We start from the raw sequence: 24,251 nt of genomic DNA on the forward strand, positions 1-24,251 counted from the left end.
ATTACATAAGTGGATGATTAGTTGTACCTTATAAGACATTATTCGTATCTACCCATAGAGGAGAGAGATAGAACTTGTCAAAATCAGCATGAATAGGAGTCTTGGAAAGGAAAGAATTAATTTCCTCCATTAACACAGGACATTACCTTCAGACACATAGAGTCCTTCATAATTGTCAAACTCTCTCTTTCTTCCCAATCACCAAACAGCTAAAGCAATGGCAGAGAGAGCCATCTTGCCCTTGTGGTGGCATCTCTGTTCTTAGGCCTGCATTGTCAAGACACTATCCACAGTGAAGCAATGTGCCTGGCAGGCTTATGCTCCTTGCTGGGTAGGAGAGCCAGGATTCCTGTCCTGGAACTCTGTCCGTCAACCTGATCATTGGAGTTCTAGAACTTAAGGAGTTATTTAAGATTCTGGTCATGGACCATATTACTGGGTTAGGAGAGGTTGTGAAACACTGAAACTGATAGTGACCTTGGAAATCATCCCATGCAATTTTTACATTTGATAGAAAAAAAAATAATTGAGGCTTGGATTGCTAAAAGATACTTATTCAAATTCAGATAGCACATTTGTAATAAAACTGAGATTGTATCCCAGACCTTCTAATGTCTGATTCAATGTTGTCTCCAGCATTTCTATCTACTGACATGGAGTCATAGAAGGTCATGTGGACAGATTGGCTTCTAAGGTGACTGCACTAAGAGAGGACAGATGCCTTTGGGTAGCTGTCAGCTTAATCACAGCTGAGGTTAGATGCAAGACTAAGACTACCACCTAAAACAACCCAAAGTGCAGGGGAGAAGAGTCCTTGACAGGGCAGTTTGTAAGGGGCCCCTCCTGCCTGAGGAGCAGGCTGCGGATTGAATGTGGATTGAATGCTGCCCAGTGCAAGTGCTGAGTGTGTGAACAGCGCTATCTCCCCGCAATGCTTCAGAGCTCCGACCTTTCTGCTCTGCCAAGTGTGCAGAATGTCCCTGGCTGTTGCCTGCATGCCAATTGGGCTGAGCTAGTGGGTGCTTTGCCTGGAAGCTAATACGGGTATTTAAAAAGTATTAATGAATGTTGTTCGTTTCCATCATTGTCACATGGCTGTGCTGTTGGGAACTTAGACTCAAAGGCAAGCAATGAAAGATGAAGTGAGCATTGTTAGGCAGTACGCAGGTCTGACCTGATGAAATGAGGGTGTTGTCCTTTCTTATGAGGACATTTCCCCCACAGTCTGGAAAGGCCCCAGGGCAGCTTCTTATAACACTGGGGCCCATCTAAACGATTTCACAAAGGCCCTGCTCTGGTGTCTAATCTGCCTTGTCTTCAAGGATCCTTTGGACTCTAGCTGGGTCTCCACCATGAAGCATCTCTGGCTGGTATAGCCTCCAGTTGTCAGTATATTATCTCTCTCACCAAAGACATGTGCAGCTGATGGGCCCCAAGCTTTCAGACAACAATTGCACACAGGCTCTTTCTTGACCCAGCAGAGTCATGCATATGAGGAGGCCCCAAGCTTTCAGACAATTGCACACAGGCTCTCTCTTGACCCAGCAGAGTCATGCATATGAGGAGCCACAGCCTCCTTGGGGCAAAGCCACTGACTCTCACTGCATTGAAAACTGAGGGCTCAGGCAGCTCCCGTTGCAGATGAAGTCCAAGGCCTGATGATGCACCTTTCAATGGGGTGTTGGTACTGTGTTGACCTGTTTTGTCAACTAGATCAGCATACATTTTTAATAATTACACTGAGAAGAACAGTGCCCACTGGGTCTATCCCAGGCAAACAGTCTATATAAATAACAAAGGCAACATGGGTCATTATACATTGCTAAATCATAGAGACAGGTCCTATGAGGTGCACAACTATGTGAGCTTCACAGAGCATATGTACTGGACACACACTTGAAGTGCCATTGAGGTATACCATAAGGCAAAGGTTTAAGAGGCTGATGTTGGTGGACACAGCTAGCTATTTACAGCAAAGAATTTTAAAAATAGGACGTACATGCTCCAAATTAACAGTGGAGGTTTAGTATATGGTAACAACACAAATTGGCAACCACTATCTGTTATTATGAAATATTATATATTGTATACTGTATTATGTATTATATACTGTATGTAATTGTGTGTATTATACTTTCATCCCACTGGCATTATCATATAAACAAAACTTCACATCTCACACATGAATAATGCCATGTGTTGTCACTAGGACACTGAGCATATGAGCTGAAAAAGGGGCCCTTGGTGGCTACGAATGTTATTAGGAAGGTCAAGATTAAATTAAACTGTGGGGGTAAAGAGTCAGAACGCATAGAAGTTAGAAAGAAACCGAGGGACATAGCACCCACACCTTTCTATGCTACTATAAATCATTGAAAACACTCTGTTCAACCTGCCTCTGGCTGATTCTGAGCTCCACTGTGGGTCAAGAACCCACTTCAACAAAGTGAGTGCCCTTCAACAATTCTAATATTCTATAGCCACAGACCTCATTGTGGCCCAAAGCATTCGGTTCTTCCAAGATGCCGTTTTCTGGAAGAAACTGGACCTTGGTGAGAGGCAGTGCCTGCTGCTTAGACTGCAGCAGGATCAGGTCCAGCCTTCTTAGTATGTGTGTGGACCAAGTACACTGTCTCTTCTAGGCCTCGGGAGGTTTGTTTTCTCCCTGTTGCATGCTGTTATTCTTACCGTTCAGAATTACTTGCACTTTCTCGGTATTGTAAACATAATAGCTACTGGTTTGGGGTGTAATTAATAGTAATAAAAAAAGAAAACCTATAAAATAAATAGCAGCGTTCCAATATTTTTAAACGCTTTGTCAATAACTTAGCTGTTTAAGCTCCACTATTTTAGAATGATTATTTTTTCTTCCATCTGTACACTGTTTGGGTCTGAATTGTTGTTTGTGTGGTTTATACTAGGTTATTGTTAAGATGCAAATGCTATTTACTCTTATTTTTCTAGGCATCTTGCTGTGTGACCCTGGCTAGACTCGAACTCTTTATAGATCATGGTAGCCTCAAATTTGTACCTATCATCTTTCATCTTGCCTCTTCCTCCAAACTGCTGGTATGTCACCATGCCCAACTCAATAGCTGCATTTTAAGTATACTACTATGCTCAGTAGACTCCCCCTCTCTCTCTCTCTCTCTCTCTCTCTCTCTCTCTCTCTCTCTCTCTCTCTCCCTCCCTCCCTTCTTCTCTCCCCCTCTCTCCTCTATCTCCTTTCCCTGGCACATGTTCCATACATTCATTTAAAGGAATGTGTCACATCCTCACAGGCACACTGGCTGTGTCTGTGCCACTCAGTCAGTATGACACTCAATAGGGCAATAGCATCATCTGTGTGCATCATCTGTGTTCTAAAAATGCTGCCTCCTAAATACACAAGCACACCTTGCACAGTCTGCATAATGTTGCTTGTGTGTATGTTTTCAGAGCTGACCAATTTGGTGTTAGATAAGGAAGAGTCTGTTCTTCCCTGGGTGTGTTCTCAGCATTTCTATTTGTCTGTAGTTCTTCATATAGGGTTATGGCCTCCTAGACTTTACTCTGTCCATGTTTGCATGCCTATTACTCCTATCCTTGTTCAGCTCAGGTTTCAGCGTGTTGTTCTTATGTATTTAGGAACACACACACACACACACACACACACACACACACACACACACACACACTGTGTGTGTTTTAAAACAATTAATGAAAAAAGAGGCCATGAATTTTCAAAAGATCAAAGAGAAGTGTATGAAAAGGTTTGAAAGGCAAGAAATAGAAGAGGGAAATCATATAATCTCAATAAATAAATAATTTTTATAAATGGTTGTATCCTAATTCTTCCTACATATATTGAGCCCCGCTTAGAAAAGAGAACACAACCCAGCTCAGTTTATAGGCATCTTCAGTGTGCTTTGGAGAGAGGCTACTCTCTCTGCTGAAATATCTGAGGCACTCTAGCTGCTGGACACTGACAGACAGCAGTGGATACTTTCAGCCCTACCCTGATTGTCAGTGCCTTATACCACGGCAAGGACTCTTCGAGCCATGCCTGCAATAAAACTTCTGGTGTCAAATTCATGACATTGTTTTCCACAGACACCAACAGTGGACAGATTTGAACACACTAAGATATGCACAGATTTTTGTACTCCAAGGCCATGAATAACATCTCAGAAGAGGAATGCTCATAAGCAAGACCAGTACTTGGAAAGTCAAGGCATTGAGTCCCATCTGTGACCCTGGATTCTCATCCCTGTTTACTCCTTAGAGTACCCTAGGAACTTTGAGAAGGAGCCTATGCCTGGGAACCACTCTAAGCAATCAATCTGCATGCTCCAGCACAAGAGGCCATCTTGAAATTGCTCCTTGAGCAAGGCGGATAGAAGACAGCGAACAAACCATAAAATCTAGGTGCTTCCACTGGGTCTGCAGTGAGTCCCTAGATGCCCCGTCTCCACATCCCAGAAGAACCTTTAGTACCGATTAGAACATTCTTCCTGGATGAGGCACTAGACTCGTTTTCTTTTTCTACGGTCCTGTTTCCCTAATCAGAACATGGGAACAGAGTTTCGGAGACCCACTGACTAGCAGCTGCAGCATCCTTATTGACATGCTCCTCCCCCTGCTGAAGCTCAGCTACCTTTCAGAGGAGCACATTGACCTTGTCATCATCCAGCTTGCTGTCAACCTCAGGGAAGGCAGTCAGCCAGCACACCATTCTGGATGGGGCAGGTGCTGGCAGCTGCAGCCTGAGAAAGGTTCTCTGAGCGTAAGACAAAGCACGTTTTGTCACTGCTGGCAAGTGAGTCGTTGACCCAGGGGCTCAGTCTCCCAACCAAAATTACTTCAGCACAATTCAATTGCTTGTATTAATTAAGAGAGAAGGAAATAGTGGGTTTGCCGCACTTTTCATTAACTCTAGTGCAGAGAAGGGAACAGCCTATCTGAGAGCCTGGAGCAGGCAAGGAAGTACTACAGTCCACACTCCTCTATCTAATTAAGGAGGAGCCTAGACTTGCTTATTGCCAGTATCCTTCTGAGGGAAGGGAAGGGGTGGGGAAAGACTAGTGGTGTAAAGAAGACTAGGGGAGGGCAGCAAATAAGAGAAAGGGTTGTGTGGACTCCATCCCTAGACTTCTAGCTATAGGGGACAACCTGAACACATGCTGTATGTTTAGTACATAACAGATGCCATGAGCTAGTCAAAGAAGTGGAACGTGCCATTCCTGTTCAGGTGTGGGTAATGTAGACGATAGACAACTACTGTACTGAAGGAAGAACAAACATTCAAAGCCCAGGTTACCTGAGCTGATCTGAATTTCCAATGTTAGGACCTGAACTCAGTCCAAATTCACTCCTATTACCAATGTTTTTGGACTTCAGAAGGGAGTTCTTGGGACTAGAGAGACAGCTCAAAGGTTAAGAGCAATGGCTGCTATTTCAGAGGTTCTGGGTTCTATTCCTAGTACCCCACCTGTAACTCCAGATCCAGGGGATCTGACACTCTCTTCTGATCCCCAAAGGCACTGTATGCAAGTGGTTCACAGATATGCCGGCAGGCAAAATATTCAATAAATAAATATTTGAGGAAAATTTTATGAAGAAGGGATCTTTTGTGACATGAAGTATATGGGTGAGAGTAATTCTGGGAGATCTCTAGGAAGGAGAAAGAGATGTTGCTTGTGGCATCAAATTCATAGAGGGCAGTGTTTCTCTCTTCTATTCACACTCTGTCTCATCCTTAAGAAATGGGTGACTAAGCACTTGTTAATTGCTAAGATACCATTGATTTAGATAAGGAGTTATACATCTGTGGTAGAGAAATAAGGATTACCTGCCTGGTGGTGGTGGTGCTCACCTTTAATCCCAGCACTCAGGAGGCAGAAGCAGGCAGACCTCTGAGTTTGAGTGCAGCCTGGTCTACAGAGTGAGTTACAGGACAGCCAGAGATGCACAGAGAAACCTTGTCTTTAAAAAGAAATAAAAAAGAAGGAAGGAAGGGAGGGAGGGAGGGAGGGAAGGAGGTAGAGAGAGAGAGAGAGAGAGAGAGAGACAGAGACAGAGACAGAGAAAGAAAAGAAAGAAGGAAGGAAGGAAGGAAGGAAGGAAGGAAGGAAGGAAGGAAGGAAGAAAGAAAGAAAGAAAGAAAGAAAGAAAGAAAGAAAGAAAGGTGATATTTTATCTGTGTTCCCCAATAAAGTTTATCGGAGGATCAGAGGAAAAAGCCAGCCACTATATTAAACATAGAAGTCAGGCAATGGTAGCACACACCTTTAATCCTAGCATTCATCTGGATCTCTGTGAGTTCAAGGCCACACTGGGAACAGAACCAGGCATGGTGGCACATGCCTTTAATTCCCAGAACTAGTTAACCATAGAGGTCTGGAGGTCTGAACAGACAGACAGGAAGTGATAGAGCTGGGCAGAAAGAGGAAAGTGATGCAGCTGGGCAGAGAGAGGAAGTAAGATGGCAGGGCACAAAAAGGATATAGGCGTGGGTATACAGGAAGTAGCTCTCTCTGGAGGCTAAGGAGTTGGTGAGGTGAGGTTGGCTGTAGCTTGTCTTATTTCTCTGATCTCTCAGGTTTTACCCCAATATCTGGCTCCAGGTTTTTTATTAATAAAACTGTTTAGCAATTTGTCTTACAAGAAAGAAAGAGAGAAAGAGGGAGGGGAGGAGGGACGGAGGGAAGGAAGAAAGGAAGGAAAGAAGAAAGGAAGGAAGGAAAGAAGGAAGGAAGGAAGGAAGGAAGGAAGGAAGGAAGGAAGGAAGGAAGGAAGGAAGGAAAGGATTACCCTCATGTGCTCATTTCTTTCCTGACTCACCTTTGTAGGTACTTGGTTCTCATGAGTCAGGACTTCTGGTCACTCTAGTGCTCAGGCTCAGTTTTATGCCAGTGCTTGGGTATCAAGTCATGTGTCTGTACTGTGTCATCCTAGCTCTCATCAGCCCATAAAGGGAGTGTTAAGAACCTGGGGCAGCCTTGGATTCCCAGCCTAGCTCTAGTCCAATCTGAAAGACAAAAAGCTGTATTCTAATCAACTGTTGTCTCGTGTGTGTGTGTGTGTGTGTGTGTGTGTGTGTGTGTGTGTGTGTGTGTGTGATGTTTTATTGGCACCAATCTTGCAAAAGGAGGAAGATGGAATGGCAGGATGTGGGCACGCTAGGGTACATAAACGTCTGGTGGTCTCTGCCACAGTGCATTCACCTCACAGCAAAAGCTGTGGACTATGTTCTTCCTGAGGTCTTATCTTATTCTAGAAGTCCACTGCAAGAGTTCCAAGCATGAGACACATTGGCTAGTGCATGCTGCCTTCTAAACAGGGTACACTCTAGATGTAAAGGAACAAAACATTTGTCCTTTGATAGCTTGACTTGCTGCCTGGCTTCAGTGAAAAGACAAAAGGCTATTTGCCTAAGTAGATTAGAAAGCCTGGCTGTAAGGTGAGAGATCAAAAATCTGCACACAATCAACGTGTATATGATGGCAACCTCCCAAATTCTGTTCACCTGGGGATCATCAGTAAGCACTCCTGTCTCTGGGCCTCATGGACACTCCTCATGCGAGCAAAAGGATTTCTGTGGAGTCCACTGTCTCCCACATCTACTGTCTTGCCTCTTATTTTCTCCTGCCTCTTCTTCCCGAGAGCTCCCTACCCCATGCTCTCCCTTCTCACTCTGCCTCCGGATGCTCCAGTTTCCCTCTGTGATTACCTCCTGCCACTGGCTCTCACCCTCTGGGCATGTTCCCCGTGTTACCTCCTGACAGGTCTCATGGCAAAGCGGTGACAGGTGCTGGTGTTTAACTTCACAGAGCAGTTTCGGTAGATAGAGCTGCAGCTGTAAATAGCATGTATAAAAGGATGGCAGAGACGGAGGGCACCTGAGGTGACTTAATCATTTCTATGGAGGAGCTGGGCTGGACTTGCCTCAAGAAGAAGCTAGTGACTTTGATGACGTGTGAACAGTCTAGTCAAGAGAGAGAGGGGGGAAAGGACACATTCTAAAACCGTCCCCAGGGGTTTTCAGAGAAAAGAGATAAGATTCTGTCCAGAACAATAATCTCACAAACATGGAAGGCTGAAGTCTTTGACCTCTCTTTCTTCTAACTGTGCCCTAAGGAATCTGCTGGAGAAATAGAAGGGATGCTCAGGTGGAAGACAGATGGCCTACATGCAGGCGGCTGGGGCTCGGGCTAGAAGCGAGCGGAAGTGGGTCAGGGGGCCTCTGGGTGTCTCCTCGGACTTCCTGTCTGATCTATTCATCCCCTAATACTTACATTACTTCCAGCTGTGAGATATCTTCCTGCTCTCCTGTACCTTCTGTGAGAGATCTGGAAATAGCAAGGAACTGAAATACCAAGCTAAAGATAGAACAGTGTACAATCTGCTTGAAGTTTGGGGCTCGTGAAATTAGTCTTGTTCTCTATATTGTTGGTACCACCCTGCCCCCCCCCCACACACACACACACATAAAGTGTCCAACACAGCTCCTGGATCATGACAGACTTGAGTTAAACGCCTGCTGGTGATTGAGAGGACAGTAAGCCCCAGCCACACATTTCTTCCTCTCTCTTAGTTTCTTAGTCTACTTAGTCTACATCTCCATTCCAAAGACAGAGGGCCTGGTGATAAAGCTGTTCCAGGACCTTAGTGTATGAGAACTTTCACCTGGCTCCATAGAACCATAACTTTTCCACTCTACCCCAAGTACACATCCTGGATCAGAAGAGGTGACCTCTCAAACCCTAGAAGGGCCCCATTTGTAGCTATGTAGATCTCACTCTTGTGATCTCAGTATAAAGAATTGAGATATTCTCTTTGAAATATTCCATACTTGCAAAGAAATACTCCCAATTTTAAAACCTTTAATGGGGGGTGCCTGAAGGTGTAAGCCTCTGGGTCCTCAGCTTGAGATGGAATGTCACAATGTCACACCTAGAGAAAATTTGGGGAACTATCCTAGACTCCTGCTTTAATGTCCTTTGTCTGAAAAAATATAGTCAGGTAGCCTTTATTAAAAGAAATCCCTTCACGCATGTCTTCAGAATTCCGAGGATCCCGGCATCTTGCATGTCCCAGCTCTGTCTCTCTTACCTTCCTCATTTTAGCACGTCTTTCATCTTCCCACCGTCCAACCTTATCCTTCCCTCAAACTCTACTTCCTGCCTCTTCTCTGAAGTATGGAGTCAGAAGTTCCCAGTCAGTATTGGAAAGTACAGGGAAAGCCTCTGTCCTGCAGGATCCTAGGGCTCCCAGCATGCAGCAGTCTTAACTGGTTGTGCTTTAAAAATCTCATCCAACATTCAAAGTAGTTAGGGCCATCTAAATCACCTTCACTAGGCCTCTTCCCACAGTTCAGCAAAGAAGGTTTGCATGTTTTATATCAAGTCATGGGTTTGGGCCTTAGCCTTGGTATGTTCTCTGAGCTCCTGAGGTAGTTGCACCTTTTGTGATGCAGTGCAGGCAGGTCTCAGCATGAGGGGGCACTAGTGCATCTTCCTGACCTGCTCACCATGTCATGGACTGAGCTAGATTCACATCACTATGACAGATGCCTGAGATGTTCAGAGTATGACGAGCAAAGGGTTTTCTGTGCCTCATGGACTGAGGGAACTGAAAGGCATGATTGGTTGTTTCACTGTGGTCCTATGGCAAAGCCATCATGGTAGAAACATAGTCCAGAGCAATAAAACGCATTTCATATCCAGGAGAGGAAAAGGGAGAGAGGGTCATGGTGCTCTATCACCTCCAAGGCCACACCTCATCCATCTAAAACCTCGCATTAGATCCCACCTCTTAAAATGCTACTTCCCAATGGTGTCAGGTTTTTCTCTGACACATGAGCTTTCAGGCAACATTTAAGAGCCAAACTACAGCATAGACATAGCCGTCACAAACCTGCGATTATCTGGGACAGCACCAGCCCTGGCGTCTGCCTGATGCCCTCATTGCTGGAAGGTGTTCTCAGGCCAGCAGCATAGTTGCACTTGGGCACTTGTGAGAAATTCAGACTCCTGGAACCCACTCCAAACCCCTGAATGAGAATATGATTGTTTAAGTCCCCGGGGAATTTATACGCAAATTAAAATCTGAGAAACACTTCCTCTCTAGTACAAACTTGACAAAATCTGTTTTCTCGTTTAATGAGGTAGTGCTATCATAAGGACCCCCATCTTGCATGGACTGCACCTTTTTGTTCTTCCTTTTGTGCTGTTATATATCCATCTCCTGAAAACAGCATTACAGACAGTGAAAAATCAACCCTCGCATTCCAGAGGATGTTTAGGAATCCCCCACAGAGTGCCCAGACTATCTTGTTCACACAGAGGTATGTGGCATCCATGTCATGTGAAGCCATCCTTCAGTCTGTACACCTGTACTCCTGAGTTGACTGGCACTTGTAGTGGGTAGCTGTTCCAGCTTTGACCTGGAAGTACTACTCCCATTGAGGCTTCAGGTAACTGTCATGCCTATGAGGCAGGACCAAGACAGGAGCCCTTAAGACCCAAACTCCGGATGTGCCGACTCTCTTGGTTCCTGGATCCTGGATGCTGGAGGCAGACCGAGCAGAGTTCTCCAGAGAACACTGCTGGACTGCACTTCACCTTTCCTGGACCCTGCAACCTACCTATCCTTTTACTTGTAAGTTACCCCACAAAATAAACTTCCCTTTTAACTACGTGGAGTTGCCTTAATACTTCCACCATTAGGTAATCTTGAGCCTGAGCAGAACTTTTCCTGGGCATCTTTCCAGTGTCTACCCTGAGTTGGTGCTTTCTTATTTTCCCCACAGAAGAAAACACTGGCCCTGCTTGAGGCTCCTGCCCGGCCCATTGTAGGTAGTTCATCTGTTTTGTTAAATGCACTGTGGGTTAATTACATGGTGGCAAGTATTTTGTAGTACGTTCTTTTAAAGAACAATAGGCTCTTACCAAAGATAGCCAAACTTCCCATTCTTCCACATTTATTCATTGTCAAAAAACCAAAGTGAGACTGGAGACTGAAGGTTTGTTTGGGTATGTTTGATCTCATTCTTGTTTTACTCTTTAAAAAATCACCCAGGGGTCAGTCAACCCAGTTTCAATAGAGGAAATACAATTTATCTTTGTTAAACTCTCAAACCAAGTGAAATCAGAATTCAGATTAAGAAAAAAAAGAAGATGTTTACATCTCCCTACTGAACCCTGTGGAGTTGGGCTAAGAACCAGTCTGGACAACTGTGAGGTGGAGGGTTTTGACCAGCCACACCCTTAGAGTTCCAGCAAATGGGGCTCTATGCCTTGTTTTGGAGACCTCATGCTTCCCAATATATTTTTCAGCTATTCTCAGATCTTCTCTTGTGCCCGGGGACCAATTTCAGGGCAATGTCATTGCAGACTGGTACTGGAGTGCTAGGCTAGGAGTGTAGGGACTACCATTGCAGACACTCAGGGGGCTCTTCCTCCTACACTTAATACTCAATCTCCACACTGGTTTAGCTGGATTTGCCAACTGTTCTAACTCATGTCTGTGAGGTAGCCCCAAGGTCTATTGGCCAATGCAATGTTTCCTCAGACTCACAAGGAATGGAACTATTAGAGGTGCTGGCTTAAGGTGACTCAAATAATTTCCATAGATAAGGGTCCTGGAAATATGTTCTCCTAGGGCATCATACCTTCTAGGGATGGCTTTAATAAGCAGCGTCTAGGGACTAATATTATATTCTAGCTGGAGGATAGAGTTGAGGAAGGCAGCAAGTGTCAAAAAGCAATGGAACATGGGCAGCACAGGTGGTGGAAGCTCCCCAAAGCCTAGACCGGGAGCAGTTAGGGTGTGGAATCACAGACTCCAAAAGGCCCCCTCCAGTGCTCCCCATAGATACAACACTTTGCTGCCTATAGCCAGGGTGGACATAGATTTGGTTCAGCAAGCACACACTGGGTCAGAATATGCCTGTGGGGTGGTGGGGAAAGTTATGACTCTGTTTCTTGAGCTTTTATTGGCTGGCCTAAATCTCAGGAGCACAAAGGATCAGGCAGCAGGTCTGTGAGAAAGGAAAATGATTCTGCCTTTTGGCCTTCACACTGCTTGAGTTTTCAAGCTATTGAACATAGTATTTCAACAAAACTCAGAAAAGAGAGCTTGCTCCCTTTGCAATGGACCAGGGTAGAGGATGAGGGATAAAAGGAAGGGTCTAGGCTGCCAGTGAGCATGCAATAACAAAGTGAAGCAATTTTTTCAACCTTCAAATATTTTGGATATCAAACTGCTAACTTCATAAGTGTGTAAGAGTGACCCACAAAACCAGGTATGGGATCTTTGGGGTATTCTAGCAACTACAAGTCCATTGCTTACTATGTTTATTTTGACAAGTTTTCATGCATTTCTATATGTACACAAAATAACTCATTCATCAATTCCCTAGTCTATTTCACTATAGTTTAAATTTTTAAATTTTAAAGTGACAACTAAAATTGTATTTATTTATCATGTACAGCATAATATATATATATTTATATTTATATATATTATAGAATGGCTCAATCGAGCTGGTTATTTATTAATCTGTCTCAGGTTGAAAGTGAACTAGCAACTTTGAATTTATTTGTATTAAAATGTGAAATACAATACATTTATCTTTTACTACAAGGAATTAGTTAGCTTATATTTTATATACAAAGGCATTTCTGTACAATGAAAAAATAAAAATATTGTTTATAAAAACCTAAAGTTACTTGCAGTGTTTTATTATATTATTGATCATGACATATCTGTTTAAGCTGTCAAGCTTTATTAATTTATTGGGGTATTTATAAAGCACTTTCTTAATTAACTCATAATAATCATTGAAGAAAAATATTGATAGTCCATTATTATCAAATGCTCTAAAAAAAGTTAATGCAATTTGCGTGCAAATACACTTACTCAGGACTCCATCAGAGAATGTGTTACTTCGAAGCACCCTATCTCTTTGTTGGATGTTTAACCCCATTCCCTGGCTTTGCCTCTTCCCTTTACCCTCTCAGATTAGGTGATGTTTCTGTCTCTAGAGTAACAGTGCTATGTTGTTTTCTGCCCTATCCTTCTTCTTTTCCCAGCAGGCCAGGGGTTTGTGAGCGAGGATGAGTACCTGGAAATCTCTGACATCAAACGTGACCAGTCTGGGGAGTACGAGTGCAGCGCCTTGAACGATGTTGCTGCTCCTGATGTGCGGAAAGTAAAAATCACTGTAAACTGTGAGTTGATCTGCTGTCAGGGAACTCCAGAGGGAAAGGGGCGGGGGTTAAACCAACAATCACTAGAAGTGACAGTGCCCTTTTCTCAAAGCCCCACACTCAAGGGCCTGCCAACAGGAAGGTCAGTGTTTTATCAGATTGCTCTGCTCATCAACACCTGTGTTATCACTTATAGCTGGAGTCTTCCTGGGACTCTCAAAGCTCTCAGCCAGTCAGGACCATGACTAACTTAGAATTGAGTTGAAAGCCTGAGAAGCAAATATAATATCTTCACATTTAAGTGTGACATCTTCCTAAAATAAATGGTTGTTTTAGTAAGAGGAGGGTGTCATCAGTGGATGGATATGTCTTATTCCCTGGAGTCACTTTTTTTTTTGGCTTGCTTGCTTTTGTTTCCACAGACCCTCCTTATATTTCAAAAGCCAAGAACACTGGTGTTTCAGTTGGTCAGAAGGGCATCTTGAGCTGTGAAGCCTCTGCTGTCCCCATGGCTGAATTCCAGTGGTTCAAAGAAGATACCAGGTACACTGAAGGAACTGGGGCAACTCTGAAGCAGAGCCGATTGATCATGCATCCCCCAGAAGGAGGGTAATAAACTCCAGGGGAAAAATAAAGCAAGATAAAAATGTGTCATCACCTCCTTTGTAACCGAGTTTCCTTTTAGAATCAGAAGTGAGAAGAAAAAAATGGAAGAAGCTGGGAAGTCAACAAAACGCATTGACCTTGTTTTAGAATCTCAGATTAGTTATGGACATGGTAGGCTCCAGTGAGTTGTCTTTTGAGTATGATGATTCTTTTTCCTTCTGATAAAGGACATAGCACTTAAGGCTTGTGTTGGTGAGCTGGACTAGTCAGAAGAAAGGACATTTGAATAGGACCTCATTGAAGTAATTCTAGGACTCACCTTTGCCTTCTTTTCATACCTGCTGCTTCCCTTGATGGTGGGCCCAGACCAATAGTGCTTTCTCCTACTGCAGGTTAGCCACTGGCCTGGATGGAGTGAGGATTGAGAACAAAGGCCGCATATCCACTTTGACTTTCTTCAATGTCTCAGAGAAGGATTATGGGAACTATACCTGTGTGGCCACAAATAAGCTTGGGAACACCAATGCCAGCATCACACTGTATGGTGAGTGCAGGAAGCCTGGATCTGGAGGGCTTGGCCATATGAGGGAGCTCCAGGAGCTTGTGGGGGTGATAGGCACAGTCTGCTTGGGCTGTTTCCATCCATATTGTTCAACCCACCACCCTTAGCTAAAAAAGACTCCTCCTTATCATCCCTCTGGCATGCCATGCAATCATATTTCCAAGGTAATTTATTCTGGCCACGTTTGCTCCTTTCAAAAGGAGTAAACCAAATTCTGAATCTACTGAGATTGTGGATTCTGTATGGGACAAAGAACCATGGGACAGTTCAGCAGTAGTGTCATCTGAAGACAAATAAGAAGACAGAAGTTTGCGGGAACAAATGAGAAGCAATTGTAAGATGTGATAACTTCCATAGTAAGAGTCCATGCTCCTGGGATCACAGTCCTAGTTTTAAGCAAAGACAACACTTGTCCTAATTCTCATGTGGATTACCAGGCCATCTTCTCATATAAGGGGATAATTGGGAAAGAGAAGCCTGAGTCCTCATCAGGAGGCCCACCTATTCTCTCTAAAAGCTCAGACCATTTTTTGGAGGTCTATATCTCCTTGTGGATGGAGATGCCTGGGGAGGGGGGGCCATAAATGGCTACTATGGAAGCTCTTCTTCCTCACTCCATCTTCCCATACTGTTGTGTCCATATCCCCATACAACATCTCATTCCATAGAACAGAGTCAGCTTATGGCGGTATTTCCTATGTGTGTGTCTGTGTTTATTTGATGAGGGGGAAGCATCTGATGAACAGAGTGGAAAGAGAGCCATGTTTCCATGTGCACCTCAGATGTAACAAGCTTGACATGTACTGAACTTTGTCCACCAACCATCTGAAATGTGTGATCTATGTCTTTTGTTTTCTCTCTGCATTGTGTGTGCATTGTGCTGTGTGTGTCTTAGAAATAAGCCCCTCATCAGCAGTGGCAGGTGGGTACAGCATGCTCCTTCCTTCCTCTGCCTGCCTGAATGCCTATGCTCTTGTATTTTAAGCCTACTTCAAAAATAGGCTTGCCTGCTCCCTTCCCTAATACGTTATCTATCATAGGTTTCAAAGGGGTGTGGCTTGACCGTTTGGATAACAAGCACGTAGAATGCAATGGCTTCCATGGAAACTTAGGGAATTTGATTAGGGAGCTTAGAAGAAATGAATTCACTCTGCCACTCCATAATAGAGATCTAGTGGGCCACCACTAACAAGGATGAGCCCTCTGCTGTGTCTACACAGAGGTGCCTTGACAGGAACACACCCCGGAGACCAAATGGATTATTACATGACTGTCTCTAGGGACAAGTTCCCCTCCTGTGCATGGTTTTATTTATTTATCTTTTCCCTTTTACCAAGACAAGGAAGGATGCTGACTTAGTGCTAAAATTCTTATTTTGAAATGGAAGTTCTTAGGCTTATTTTTCGTGATGGCAATGTCCTAAGTATTTCTTGGTTTTTTGGAGTCATGTTAGGGATGATCAGGACAAGTTATTACCTGCATTTTACAGATTAATAAAAGAGGGACCAAGGAGTTTGGGTAATGCCAAACTATATACAGGGGAAAGATGCATGTTAGATGAGACCCAAACTCAGACATTATCATGTACCGGAGTATTTACCCAGAGAGTAATCAAATGAGGCAGAGATACCTTCACCCACCCACCCAAACATTTGGGTGCCACTATAGATGGTCCTCAGCTCTGCATTCAGAGAAAGCCTGGCAGCTCTGATTTGTCTAAGGCATGTCCATCTCAGTCTTATGGAAAATTATAACATTTTTATTTTCAACTATCAATTTACACAGTTGTGGATCCAGGTATGAAAGACATACCCTGCCACACCTTGAGGAGCACAAATGGTTTTTCCTTAGTCATGATAACACTAAACGAAAACGGTTGAGATTAAAGTGTTATCCAACTCTGACCTTCATTCACTCCTTTGGCTAAGAAAGTTTCAGGAGGAGAGAATATGGCAGCCTAGAAATGATGACCAGTTGGCTTGAGTTCTTGTGTTTTTCTGCTGTCAACAGGGGATGAGTTGTGTCATTTAGAAATAGCAGTTGTATCCTCACATAGCCTTTCTTCTGAGCTCCAATTGGAGTAAAGAATAGGGAGATGAAATCACAAAGAAGAGAGGAGAAGAAAGCCAGCTAGCTGTCTCATGTATCATCTTCTCTTAGGGAAACATTAATGATGCTAGCTAGGGGCTCCACCTTTATGACCTCATTTAACCTAAGTACCTTCTTAGAGACTCCATACCCAACTATAGTCATGCTCATGGCTAGACATTTAACATTAGAATCTTGGAGGACATCATTCAGTTCACAGTACAGACATAATAGATTCACATCTCAATTCAACCACATGTCAGTCAAACTCCTGCGTCCCCCTTTTCTTCAACTAGGCTGTTGGAATTTTTGTGCCTGCCTCAAAAAGGCTGATGAGAGGATTAAATAAAGGTTAATTAAATAAATTAAATAAATGAATCTAGATACATGACTTTGGGGGGGTGGGAAAACATCCAAAGATGGAAGGCCTCAGATTACTGAGCTGAAATTTGAAAGACTGTGAATTGTCAGTAAGGAAAAGTTCATCAAATAACTACAACTATTGAACCTTTTCTGTGGATGCTAGATGCCGCAATTCTTTCCTGTGTCTACCAACATTATTGTTAATTGGCCCATCTGATTACTCTTTCTATTCATATACCTGCCAGGATTATTGGCCAAAAGGACATATGCTTTTGTTTCCTCCAAAGTCTCCTTTGCCTTTTAACTACAGCACTCTCTAAGCCCAGAAGTCACCTGGTCTCACTCACCTAATTGGAGCCCACTTTTAGCAATCATTCCTGAAGGGAAGGTTTCCCTAGACTCTCTACAGATCAGTACACCCCCCCACCTTATACACCTGTCCTATCTTGACCTGCCCATGGTAATCACACATGTTCATTCAACAAGTATGTATTCAGTACCTGCCTCAAGCAGGTATAGCACATTGTTCTGAGAGATAAGCACATAATCTTGACACAACAGGTAGAACCCCAATTCTATACCTTTCACCTTCAAGTTGTGATTTTTTTCTTCATGTTGTTTTGTTTGATGCAAGTCTTCCCCCCACCCCCACCCCAATCCTGTAAAATTCATGGACATAGGGACCATGTCTAGCTATATCTCTATGATCTGACATGGAGATTCATACATAATAGCTGGTCAAGAAGATCTTGCAGATTAATGAATATGTGACAGTAAGTCAAGATCAAAAGGTTGTATTAATGATGGCAAAAGTTCAACTCTCAAGGACTGAGATGTGATATGCTGATATAGGGGCATGTCCCAGAGGGTCTTAGTGTGCAGCCTGGGTTGTTCCTTAGTTGACTGTCTTAGGAAAATTCTCTCTGTGAGCTTGGGATTTTGACCCATGATGGCCTTTTGGGTAAGAGGTCCTCTGTGGTCTCCACAAAGGCTCACTCTGATGCTAATAATGAGGGGCATAGATTCAGCTGTAGAGAAAGTGGAAGTGTCTAGTGGACCCACCCTTTCTGTTGACCCACAATGGTTTTTCTATCCTCAGTCGACCATAAGTATACCTAACTATAAACATAAACCGCTAGGAGGTACAGGACCACTACCCAGGGTCTTTTCCTGCTTATCTTACTTACTGAACCTATAAAGTATGTGCTAAGTTTCTCCTGATTTTGTAAGTGTGGAAGTGGAGAGCAGACAACTCAAATCCCACTGGCTTGTAAACAGCTGAACTGTGACTTGAGCCAGGCCTTTTAATTCCAGGGCCTCTGTGCTTGGATTCTTCTTCAGTTCATCCCATGGAGGATGCTTGTGGCCAATTGGTATGGAATCACATATCAACAAGTTGTTTACCTGGGCCATCCCCTATACCAAATTCTCCCTTCTCTAATCATCTGCCTTAAACCAACTCTGTTGAGGGGCAGCTTTCACACCTATGCCCTGTATAGTCATACTTTCCAGACACATGTGCAAAGCCCAAGTATGTGATTATGTCAACTCTCACAAGCTATGTCTGGTCTATATCTGGTATTTGACAGTTTTCTTTGACTCTGCATTTGTAGTCTCAACACTTCAGGTTCATCATCACACACTGTTAGATTTTTTTTTCATGGAAAAGCAACAAGCAAGAAGGACTAGGCAGAAGCAAGTTAAAAAAAAAAAAACTAAAACAGAACAAAACAAAAATTCAAGATTATGGAAACAGTGGGTGTGGGAATATACTAAGAGGAAAAAGTGACTAGAAAAAGTGAACAAAACATAGGCAGTAGATGATCATCCTGGTCAGTGCTTGGTAACAATGTGTGCAATGGGTCTTTCTCATCACGCCAGTCACCTTCCTGTCACGGGGCCACAGAGACAGAGCTTCAGGCAGAAGCCAACTCAGATAGCACATTACATCACCTACTTTCCTTGGGCCCAGGCACCCTCAGAGCTGGGAAAGGAGCGGGATGCAGAGAAGACACCAGCCACAGCAGCTGGCAGAACCGAGACCCAGGGTGGCAGACAAACTGGGGTGTTGCTTGTTGCTCAGAGCTCAGCAAACTACCAGAACAGAAGAAGATGGCTGCCTTGCTTGCTTTCTCTAGGCCTCTTTTTGGAATCCGAGAAATAATGGGAATACAAGACCCTTTCCAAAGGATGATGTCTTAGAGTTGGGATTTCTGCTACTGTGAAGAGACACCATGACCACTGCAACTCTTATAAAGGAAGACATTTAATTGAGGCTTGCTTACAGGTTCAGAGGTTTAGTCCGTTGTCATCATGGCAAGAAGCATGGCGGTAGGCAAATATGGTGCTGGAGAGGTAGCTGAGGGTTCTACATCTAGATGGACAGGCAGCAGGAAGAGAGAGTGACACTGGGTCTAGTTTGGGAATCTGAAGTCTCAAAATCTACCTCCAGTGACACACTTCCTCCAACAAAGCCACACCTCCTAATAGTGTCACTCCCTCTGAGCCTATGGGGGTCATTTTCATACAAACCACCACACATGGTCTCTAACAACATGACCCAGGACCTTAGAGATGGTGGCCCATGTCATAAGTGCTAGGAAAGAAGTGCTCTCCATGCATCCATTAGCTTTATTAAGTAGCTATAGTCATTTGAAACTCCCCCTGCAGCCTGGGGCTCTTAAAGTCTTGCCAGCCCTTTGTGTAGCAGGGAGTGGCCAAACTCAGCTTGTGCGCCACACTTATGTCTCTGGTGGAACTCACTTACTTTCTAGCAGTGTGCCAACCAGCTCTGCCTCCTCCAGGCCATAAGGAGAGGTCCTGTCCCTCTGTCCTTAGAGCGAGCATGAAGAAGGGAGATTTGGGGCCTGGCTGCATCCAGTACTGCAGTGCGATGTGCTTAAGGAGACAGACAAATGCGGGCATTACTGGAACTTGCAGGAGAGAGGGACAGCGATTGCACACAAAGCCAGAAGAGGGGGATGGTGCAGAGAGAAAAACAGATTTCTCAACCGTCATCTGTGAGATTGTAGAAACACAGTTTAGTTGTATTCAGAGTATCAGGCATAGGGGCAATTCATTGGAATCTTGTCATCACCACACTCCAGTTAAGGAATCATCCGGGCTACAGAACTTCTCCTCAGGTGAAGCACCGGTGCCCTCACAGCAGTGTTGCTTACAGTCCACTAGGCAGCTCCTAGAGACCCAGTGACCAAACCTCTAGTTCCTTTTTAATGGCTGTTCCTCTGGGTTAAATCTGCACAGCATACTGGGTTTCTAAACTCAAGTTTCTTCAACTGACACTAGCAGTTACAAGCTCCTGTCCAAGCCACCCAACAGCACCTGTGGGCAAAACCCTCAGTGCCCCCACACAACCCTGATTCAATGCCCCTGCCTTCACCCTGTGCCTCAAACAATGCCTCTGCCCCCGACAGTGCCCTGCCTTCACACCTGCCCCCCACAGCACCCCTGCCTTCACACCTGCCCCCCACAGTGCCCTGCCTTCACACCTGCCCCCCACAGTACCCCTGCCTTTACACCTGCCCCCCCACAGTACCCTGCCTTCACACCTGCCCCCCACAGCACCCCTGCCTTCACACCTGCCCCCACAGCACCCCTGCCTTCACACCTGCCCCCACAGCACCCCTGCCTTCACACCTGCCCCCCACAGCACCCCTGCCTTCACACCTGCCCCCACAGCACCCCTGCCTTCACACCTGCCCCCCCACAGCACCCTGCCTTCACATCTGCCCCCCACAGCACCCCTGCATTCACGCCTGCCCCACACAGCACCCCTGCCTTCTCACTGTGCCCCACAAACCCCCATTTCTATCCTCTCTTTCTTTTTCATTATCAAAGTGTCCCGAACAGCACTGTACTCGAGTGGCTCCAGGGTCATTATGCGAATGGAGCACAGGGGTCTTTGGCTTCTCTCCAGCATATGCCCCAAAGCCCACATCACTTCAGGATTTGTAGCCTTTACTTCCTTAAGCCCTTCTTAACTCCATCTTTCAGAATCTCCCTCCTTCACCCAGATTCTTCTCATTACAGATGCCCCCACCACCCTCCTCTACTCCTCCGCCCCTGCCTTCTAAAACTTGCTTCTGAATCCTGTGATCCCAAGGAGATGACTTCCTTCTCACCTTTCTGTCTTGTCTGCTCCTGACTCCTATTCACAAGCTCCATAGGTGGGTCGCTTCAAGGGAGGACAACAGTGAGAGCTGGAGAGGTCACCCACGTCTTCCAGTGTCGTAGGAGCGGCATTTGCAAGTCTACATTAGATTCACTTGAGGAGTATAAAAAAAATGCAACTTTGTAAGCCTCTATCTGGAACCACTTAATCCAAGTCTTGATGAATGACCCTGGGAATGTGACTTGTAAGCAAGTTATTTAGGGAATCTTGAGCCCATGGAAAAATTGGTGGCCACAGAGGGAAACTTATGATTCTGTACCTTTAAGGCTCTTGAAGGCTGAGCTTTTTCCTGTATCCCTAACAGAAACAGCTACTATTTCTTCCTCCCCGGGGGCCCCTCCAATTCAGCCTGTGAATTACTTTCTGGCTGTACCCTCTTACTAGAACCCTCACACTCATCTTTCCTTCCTCTATTAACCAAGGAGCCTTGGCTAATAGACTTCAGCCTCCTCACTGCTGCCTGCTCGCCATGTTCATACACTACAGAATGCATGTGACCAGGGTGGTCATCTTCCCACCAGTTTCCGTCTGTTTAGTAGTGCCTCCCAACTGGCCTGTCACACACCCCAAGGGGACCATGTCATTTCAGTGTCTGAAAATTCCTTCCTACTAGAGAAGCATGCCACTGAGGCTGTGTGTATTCTGAGATCAGCCTGCCTTACGGACTTGCTGATTGCCCCCACCTTCACTCTAGGTACTCAACCATGCTGGGACCTATGTGCTCCAGATCCCATCAGCTAAGCCAATGATCAGGATGTTTCTCTCAACATATCAGTCCGTTAATTCATCTAGCCAACAAATGTTTCATTAGTGCCTACTGTGTGTTGATAATTATACCAAGAACGAGGACTGAATAGAGACAGAGCTTCTGACATTGTATAAACAGATACAGAGTCCATTCTAATAAAATGTGACTTCCACGCTCGGGTGGAAAATGAAAAAGCTCTAAGTGTCAGCAGCACGGGGCCTTAAGAACCTAAGAAGCCATTGCCATGCAGTTCTTATTATTTCCATCTCATAGAAGAAGAGCCTAGAGCTCGGAGAATGTAAATGATATGACACAAGTCCCCCAGGTAGACATTCTACCATGCAAGTAGCAACACCAGACTGAAGCCTGTATTTCTTTCTAGTCTATACATCTATCCCTTCCTGCATGTTAGAGGGTCACACACACAAGCTTTTGCCCTCTTTTCTGCCTGATAAAGCCACACTAATCCTCCGAGTGTGTGCTCTATGGCAGCCCATTTGCAGAGCACTTCCGAGCCTCACTGAAGGAGCAATCCCTCATCCTTAGGTTCCCGTAGTGGCATGCCCTGAGGCTTGCATTCTGTTTGTATTTGTTTCTGCACTTAGAGGATGTAGCACCGTGTCTTGCAATGGTCGTTGCCCAGCAAATGTTTGTTGAATTAGTAAATAAATCTTCCAGTCAATGGGGGCATCAGTTATAGCCTCTATTCATTTAAAACCCTTTGCCAAGCAAAGGGCAGCTAGATCTTCGAAAGGACACTTAGTCCTCTCCCTGCAGGGAAGCCACACCACTATTTCTCTGATTTCCCCTTGCATTCCTACCATCCACATGGCCAGATTCTAATTTGAAATGTAGCCCCCCCACACACCTACCCCATGTTCCTTCTGAAGGAGTCTGCATCAAACATTCCAATTCACTCTTTAGGAAGACATCCTTGCAAACGCATCAAAAGCTGCACGTATCTGCCCATTTCCTGCTGATAATGTATGTGATTTTTTTTTTATTTTACAAATCCACAGCTTAAATCCAGGTGGGAGAGAATGAGTCAGAGAGAAATACCATTGCTTTTGGCTGATGACAGCGGCATAATCATTTATATTTTTCCCAACCTGCAAAATGTCAACATATTGGGGGGGGGGGGGGAAATGCAGACATTTCACATTTCATTCCTGATGAGGTTCCTTGTCACTGACTGGCACCCCACCTCCTTTCTGTGAATCATTGACATCTGGCTATTAGCCTAAGCATTTAGAATTTAACACTGAGCACGCCGGGTGTGCTGATGTCAGCACAGGCACACAGCTTAGCCAGAAGTCTTCCCTCTTCGCTCACTCAGGTTTGTGATGAGCTTACAGATTTGAATTAACTTCTGACACTAACTTGCTAAGCTTTTGTCTTTCGTGCTGAGGACAGAAGCCGGTGTAAAAGGAGAACAAAACAAAGATGGCTGCCGCTGGTTTTGCCACTTTCTCGGCCCTTCATAGTTTCCTGCAAGACCTGCTTAATCTCACTTGTAAAACAACACGGTGCCACATTTTCCACTGTAATTAAAGACAACGGAGAGAAAGTTCTTTGAAGAGAAATGTGCCTTCATCAGCCAGCACTGCTGAAAATAGGTTTCTGTTTCACCAACAAGTGCAGCGCACACATCCTCTAATTAGATTTCCCTTCTCCTCTTTTAATCACCACGAACATCATTATCCTTTTGGTTCCTCATTAGGAAGGTCGTGCAGTTCATAATCGCACTCATAAACCCATCCAAATTTCAGAACAAAACTGTAGCTCCTTAGATTTCAGATATTGCCTTGATCTCCCGTGTTAGCAACAAGTTCAACTTGCCTGTGGGGTTTGTTTCTTTGTGCTTTTTTTTTTTTTAATGTGTTCACCCTCCCACCTGCCATTTTAATAGAATTGCATGCAGCTACTTATTCTGCCATTACTGATGAAAGATGCCATAATTTCATTATAATTTGCAAAGAGAAAGGGAAGCCAACAGCATATCCCAATACCTCCACCGTAGGTAACATCCCCTACATTTTTAAGCGTTAAAACCTCTTACAAGGCAGATTCCTGTCTGGGGTCTCATGTTTGTTTCTGGAGGCTTTGGGTGAATCTGGGCACTGTTAGCAGCTGACAGTCTGGGTGGAGGTGAGTCACCCTTGAATGCAGCAGCACGTATCTAGTCTACAGGTGGCCAGGATCGTGGCCCAGTTCTAATTTTGTCAACACGGCCTAATTCCAATTGAGATCATCAATCAAATTTAATATTGGATAGTCCAATATTGACTCCCTTGAGCTCAGCAAACTCTCAAAGATAGACCTCACTTTTGTGTTTTGGTTTATTATATGTCGTCCTCGGGCTGAGCTTCAAATCTAGGTATGTCCTAACTAATCTGGCCATGTAGTATATGCCAGTGGATTGTTCTATCTTCTCGACATTTCTACACTCTGTCTCTTTGTCATTGTCTTTCTCGTCCTTTTGTCCGTATGTAAGTATAT

At 44.5% G+C, this 24,251-nt stretch overlaps 1 protein-coding gene across 6 annotated transcripts in view; it reads left to right on the top strand.

Annotated features, from left to right (window-relative positions):
- Nucleotides 1-24,251, top strand: part of Opcml (opioid binding protein/cell adhesion molecule like) — a 1,141,264-nt gene that overhangs the window by 1,104,911 nt on the left and 12,102 nt on the right. For 3 of the 6 annotated variants that reach the window (XM_052755526.1, XM_052755555.1, XM_052755507.1), the window contains 4 exons: nucleotides 13,077-13,214; nucleotides 13,616-13,736; nucleotides 14,192-14,343; nucleotides 15,257-15,283. In XM_052755526.1, coding sequence (XP_052611486.1) covers nucleotides 13,077-13,214; nucleotides 13,616-13,736; nucleotides 14,192-14,343; nucleotides 15,257-15,283 — 438 coding nt within the window. The remainder of the gene's footprint in view (nucleotides 1-13,076; nucleotides 13,215-13,615; nucleotides 13,737-14,191; nucleotides 14,344-15,256; nucleotides 15,284-24,251) is intronic. The other 3 variants (XM_052755518.1, XM_052755536.1, XM_052755545.1) reach the window with 3 other exon arrangements.

The sequence above is a fragment of the Peromyscus californicus genome, unplaced genomic scaffold, assembly GCF_007827085.1.
Source record: "Peromyscus californicus insignis strain IS unplaced genomic scaffold, ASM782708v3 Scaffold_11__1_contigs__length_118956290, whole genome shotgun sequence".
Lineage (NCBI taxonomy): Eukaryota > Metazoa > Chordata > Mammalia > Rodentia > Cricetidae > Peromyscus > Peromyscus californicus.